Genomic DNA, 5,979 nt, shown 5'->3' with positions numbered 1-5,979 from the left:
TGTTGGAGTCTTATGGGTCTGGCTTGCTGCCTACACAATATGCTGGGATGATTATGTGGAGATCTGTAAATTGTATTGCTACATCTCTTTAATTATAGCCTGGTTCTCTCTTTAATATCTCAGCTGCTCTCTGTGTGCTGCAGGACACTGCTGATGACCAACACTTCTCTTGCTTAGTTCTGTAAACCTGGTTAAGGGTGAATTGCTGAGTTACTTTTTTTGGTGACCCTGGGCAATGCTCTATCCATAATTAACAGATGAATCCTAACAAGTGAATGGGTTGCAGTCACAGTTTGAGTGAAGCACAATCATGGAATTGTAGAGTAGTCCTAGAACTACTTGAGAAAGTCTTGGCATATGTAGAGTTGGGGATTTACGGTTCTGTGAAATACTTGGTTGGAATAGTTTATGGCTTTTTTGCTAGGAGTGGGAAACATTTGGATATTAAGGTTAAGTGCAAGGTAGTGAAAATATGATATAGCTAGCCCTTAGCTTGAGCGCCTGAGCCCCTTTCACTTGTCAAACTAAGGCTTCGTTGTTGTTTACTAGTTAATCTTCCTCTGTGGCATTAGTGGATATAATAATTTTTAACCTTTTTGTTTAGATTCATCTCTTCTGAATAAATGAAGAAAGTTACTATGAAAGCACAGCATCTACCTTCTGTTTCCATCAATGAGGATAAGTTCATAACCAGGTAAATGATTTAAAAATTAAAACATTGAATGACTTTGCTGCTTTGTTTCAGGTTGCTCTGTATTTATTCATTAAGGAGATCCTGTGGAGAGCTGAGCCTGTAGCAGCAGCAATTCCTAGAAATTGCTTGCTGTAAAGTACCTGCAGGACCAAGTTGCCCTTCGTATGCATTTCAGAGAACAGAGCTTTAAGCTTTCTGGTCTGTGGATTTTGTTCATTAGGTGGAACAACTGTTTTAGAGAATACTGAAATAAATTTCCAAGTTAGGGAAGAAGAGTTTGATATCTATTGGAATTGAATGTGAGTTCGAGTGTTTAACAAGGAGCTCGGTGTGTTGCAGCCCCACACAGCAGGAAGGCTTTGCAGGAAGACCCGTTGGGCTGCTGGCTCCGTTCTGTGCTGAGCGAAAGGGCTTCTGTATCCTACTTGTAAGAAGCTTGGAATTGCATTTGGACTGTTTTCTGTGGGATGCAGTTCCACAGTTAGATCTGGCTGGGAGGAATAATTCTGAATGTTGCCATAAACCCTGAGCTACCTGGTTTATAGCTCCATCCCCTTTTTAGGGGAGCTCCTTTCTCTCTTGTTGACCAGAGCACAGGAGCTGGAAGAGGGGGCTCTTTTCTCACTTCATTTCCCTCCCTCATGATATTCCTGTGGGAAGAAGCAAACTGTCAAGGCACCCGGGGCTGGGGCCTGGGATAGCATGTCTCGCATCACAGTAGGTATTGGCCTTTGACTCCTGGTATTTTTATGTATGACATGAGCAGTGCTGTTGATTCCTCCCTTTTTAAGGAAGAGTGTCAGGGTTTAACCCAAAGCACAGAGAGCAAGTGCATTCTTCCCCTTCTTCTGGAGAGCTGTTCTTTTTACACTGCTACTAATTTGGGACATAGTGCTTTTGTCAGAGGTAATTAATCTGTGTGAACTTTGATATACTTGGCATACAAATGAGTTTGGAAGTGTGCCAGATGAAGCAATGACTCTGTTTTTTTTCCCTACTTACTTGCCTGTTCAGGTAGTGAAATGTGGATCCTGGTCAAGACAATTCTGCATTACAGTCATGGTTTAAAGTACTGCTGAAGTTTCTTTGCCTTGGGGAAAAAAAAACCCCAAACATAAGAATCACTAACATACACTAACATTCCATGTGCACTCAAGCTTGCATCCAACACAATTTTGAGACTGTCATCCCTCATATATACCTTAAATGTGTTGTTAGGTTACTCATCTTCCGATTGCATCATGCAGATGTTGCTGATGTGGCAAGCCTGCTGCTGGGGAATTGTGCAATGGCTGGATGGCAAGGCTGACCGAAGGGGGTGGGATTATTTAGCTGGCTGATATATTAAGTGTAACACCATAAATATCCATGGATTAATGCCTTGGGTTCTGGGGATCAGAGGGTGCAGGTGAGTAGTCCTGAGCAAGTTTTTGAAGTGGGCACAATTGTGGCTCTGCTGTGGTTTACCACAGGGGCACTTGACCTTCCAGCTCCCTTGTGTCCTGCCTTGGTTACTGAGGGAAGTGGTGAATCTGCAGTAAATGCTGCCTTGATTTGTTCTACAAGTTCCTTGGCTTTGGCTTCCATTAAGAGCTGCGTTGGGCTGTTGTCACAAAGCTGTGCCATGAGGAGCAGTCTTACAGGAGAGCTGCTGATCTGCTAGCAGTGTAACTCTGAAGAGATGGGCTCTGCCGCTTCTTAGGGCAGGCTTTGGGCTTTTGCAGTGAAGATGTGTTACAATAAGTAGGCTGAGGCATGTGTTACTCCTTGCTGGGGCCAGAAGTAAAGACAGACTCATTTGCCCTTGTGTACTGGAGACATTACAAAAAAAGTCAGTGAGAGCTGCTGTTAAATCTCTCCCCCAGGGCTTTTCTAATTGCTTGTGTGGTTGGTCACTGTTGGTTGCATTAATGCAAGACTGAAATGTGAAAGATTGATTTGTGCAATCTTCTGTGGAAGTTCATGGGAAGTTTCTCTAGACAAGGCGAGAAACTAAGCAAAAATCCTCAGTTTGCTCCAAGAAAAAAATCAGCCTCAGAGATAACCTTAACTATATCACTTGTGTTTTTTAGCCTTTGCAGCCAACAGGAACTAGGAGTAAGAGAAGGCCCTCGCTGTGACCCAAGTCTCTGTTTAATCCCAATCTATCTTCAGCAAGCAGATCTCCCCTACCTTCTACCTGGACAAAGCTTGCACAAAAACAGCTGTCAATGAAGTGATTGCCAAAGATATTTGACTGCCATGTATAAAAAGGCTCCTGTCTGGAGCCCTCAGAAGCAGGATCAACAGGTGTATCACAACCCTATGTCCAACAAAATTACAGATGCCTTTACTTGCACATTAATCTTATATTGCATCTGGATTGGGCCTGTGTATGAGGCCAAGATGTGCTTCATCTTGCCCATCTTAAAGCAGGATCCAAACTTTATTTTTATTTGATTCCTATGTATTAACTCTGCCTTTGGCTGGGATGACCTGAATACAATCCCTCCTAGCTCAGGAGAGCCAAAGAACCTCCAATGGGGTATTCCAGCACAGTAGAGAGAAAGGCTTTCACCTCCTGTTACCTGGATTTCAGAGCACAGCGACTTGAAGTAAATGTTGAAAATGCTGGTTTGGAGCCCAGGGCTCTGTTGAGAAAGCCACTTAATTTTTTTTTTTTTTTTTGAGGAGGTGTTGCAGTAAGTTAGAGTAAATCATTGATATCCAGAGTGTTAAAGGAAATACAGCTAACCTTGTGGAGTTTTGTGGTGCAACCCATGTCCTAACATTACCTGCTGTGACGTTCTCTCTAAATGTACTTCTCACAAAAGGCAGTGTGCAATGCTTGGCGTGTAGTCTTGGTCCATATATTCCTGCAGCTCTGACATGTATTTATTTTAGATTTCAAACTGCCAACTATTCAACTCTGACCATTGAAATCTTAATGTGATTCCTAACGAGGGCCATTCTGGTGTGATTTGTTTTCCAGTGACAGTGCTAGAAGTCAGTTTTGTTTTTGCCCTGGAGGGGGTGGGGTTATATTTTTACTTAAAATTGATGTAGGCATTGTTATAGTACTTATGATCATAATTTGACATAAATAGTTTCAGTAGGTCAGTGTGGAACTTGGTGTGAGAAGAGTTTGTAGATGGTGTATGTTTTGCTTGTGTTTCGACTGTGACAATATCTCATACTAAACAAAAACATGAGAATAATAGACTATTGTGAAACAAATTGTCTTCACTCACCACTGCAAGGCAGTATATTAAACAGTCCTGATGGTTAAAGTCACCTTGTCTGGTGCTTAAAGGTTGTTCCGGGGAAGAAGTCATCTGCTTCTCTGCTGTTTGCTGTGCTTAATTATCTTCACTAGTGGAAGTTGCTTTCTTGAATTACAATACAAACAATCTCTGTTGAATTGGTGTGGGGAAGAGTTTGATTCTTGATGGCCCTGGGCATGTGTGGCTTCCTACCTGTTCAGAAGGGCTCTGCATAAGGTGGGGATGATGTGGGCTGCTTGTGTCTGCTGTTACCTCAGCCAGGAGTGACTCCAGCCTGCCCAGGGTTCTGGAGTCCTGTGCTCTGTACCCACAGCCTGCCCAGCAGCGCAGGACCTTGACATTGCAGTCTCTCCTGACATTTCCCAGGAGCTCTGGAAATAACGCAGCCAAAATCCGGTAGCTAAGTTATTTTTTCCCAGACCAAGTTGCCAAAGGGAGGAGGAGGCGGCCGTGGCCTCGAAATAGGGGTGAGCAGTGGCTTTCGTTTGGTTCTTTTGAAAAGCCATTAAATCAGAAATTTTCTGAAACCCTGTTCTCCTGTGGTGTTGTGAGTTTGCCAAGGGTGGAGACAAGCATAATTATCTCCAGTGATGATTCCGACATACCAAGTTTTAAACATCCTTAGCACCAGTGTGCCTCATATGGCCTTCCTGCCTCAATGCAGTGCTTTCAGAACAGAATGCTATGATGGCATCATGAATTCTGTTTGAAATCTGGTATGATGGGCATGCTTATAATCCTTGCTTGTTGGCAGAAGTTCTCTTAATCTCCATCCTTTCTCCTCCAAGCAAAGACTTTGTGCAAAGCTGTCATCTTTCAAGCAGAAGGAAACTGAAATGTCTTTCTAGGCATACTGTAGGCATTTTGAAGTAAGAGTATCTGAAGAAATAGAAAACCTCAATGGAAACCATCATGTGGGGACAATAAATTGTAACCTAACTAAAATCTGCAAGGCTGGTGTGGGAGAGTTGTTCCTGTTTGCTTCCCCTCATGACTGTAGCCAGAGTTCAAAGTCCAAGTTATTCTAGGGCAGTGCTATTAACGTCACATCAGTCCATGACTAATTTCCTTTGTGTATCAGGCCTGTAAAGAAGCAGCTTTGAAGCAACCCAGTATCCTGACAAAGTTTTACTCCTGGAAAGTCATGTATTAATGATTAACAAACCTGTATGAAGAGGGTAACACAGATGTAGTGTGGCATCCTGCCATGCAGCACTTGCGATTTACACTAGCAGAGATGTTAAACAGTTGTTCTTCTCATTGTGATGTTTTGTAGAGAGCAGCTCAGTTTTCTGCTAAGGACTTACAACTCTTACTATTCTGACCAAGAAAATCTGCAGCTGTCACATAATCAGGTAAGGTTCTCTGCCAAAGTAATGCAAAAATCATCACGGGATAGCAGGAGAAGGGGCACGGATGTCTACCATGGCCAGGCAGAGTGTTGGAGGATGTCCGTGGTGTTGGAGTACTGGGTGGAATATGTCACTGGAAGAAACGCCGCAGCAAGCACTGGGGTCACTGCTGCGGGGAGAAGAGAGCAGGAAGAGGGATGTGCAGCTCGGGGAGTCTGAGGTCGAGTGATCTCTTTGTCATTCCATTCCTTACTGTATCACAGGAAATGATCTTCTGGATGGGCTGACCTCTCAAGTCTGGGAGGGAGTAATACTGACAATGTTTGTGGGTGCAGTTCCCCCCTGCCCCTCCAGCTTAAACCCACATATGTAGCAGCAGAACCACTGTCACTTGGGTAAAGCAGAGGCTACCATGGTCTCCTCCAGTGTGAACCTGCAGTACAGAGAAAATGCTCATGAGCATAGCCCCAGGACTGTGTCCTCTGCAGAGACCAGAATGTCTGTGGAGCTCAAGGATGCACAAGAGTATGAACTGTCTCCCATATCAGAGTCCCTCGTGGAGGTCTCAACTTCCTTCTGTTTTGCTGCTGTCAAGACCCAAAGGACATCAGAGCCATTCTGGGCAAGAATGGTCTGGAAAAGAGCAGTCCTCACTTCTCTGTCCCAGCTG

At 43.8% G+C, this 5,979-nt stretch overlaps 1 protein-coding gene across 1 annotated transcript in view; it reads left to right on the top strand.

Annotated features, from left to right (window-relative positions):
• The first annotated feature begins 623 nt into the window (after positions 1-623).
• Positions 624-5,979, top strand: part of RASSF6 (Ras association (RalGDS/AF-6) domain family member 6) — an 11,359-nt gene continuing 6,003 nt past the window's right edge. Inside the window, exons 1-2 of the mRNA XM_008949474.1 lie at positions 624-694; positions 5,234-5,312. Of these exons, the coding sequence (XP_008947722.1) occupies positions 624-694; positions 5,234-5,312 (150 nt within the window). The remainder of the gene's footprint in view (positions 695-5,233; positions 5,313-5,979) is intronic.

The sequence above is a fragment of the Merops nubicus genome, unplaced genomic scaffold (assembly GCF_000691845.1).
Source record: "Merops nubicus isolate BGI_N331 unplaced genomic scaffold, ASM69184v1 scaffold8621, whole genome shotgun sequence".
NCBI lineage: Eukaryota > Metazoa > Chordata > Aves > Coraciiformes > Meropidae > Merops > Merops nubicus.
The sequence above is the reverse complement of the archived record's forward strand: the minus strand, read 5'-3'. Positions and strand labels throughout refer to the sequence as shown.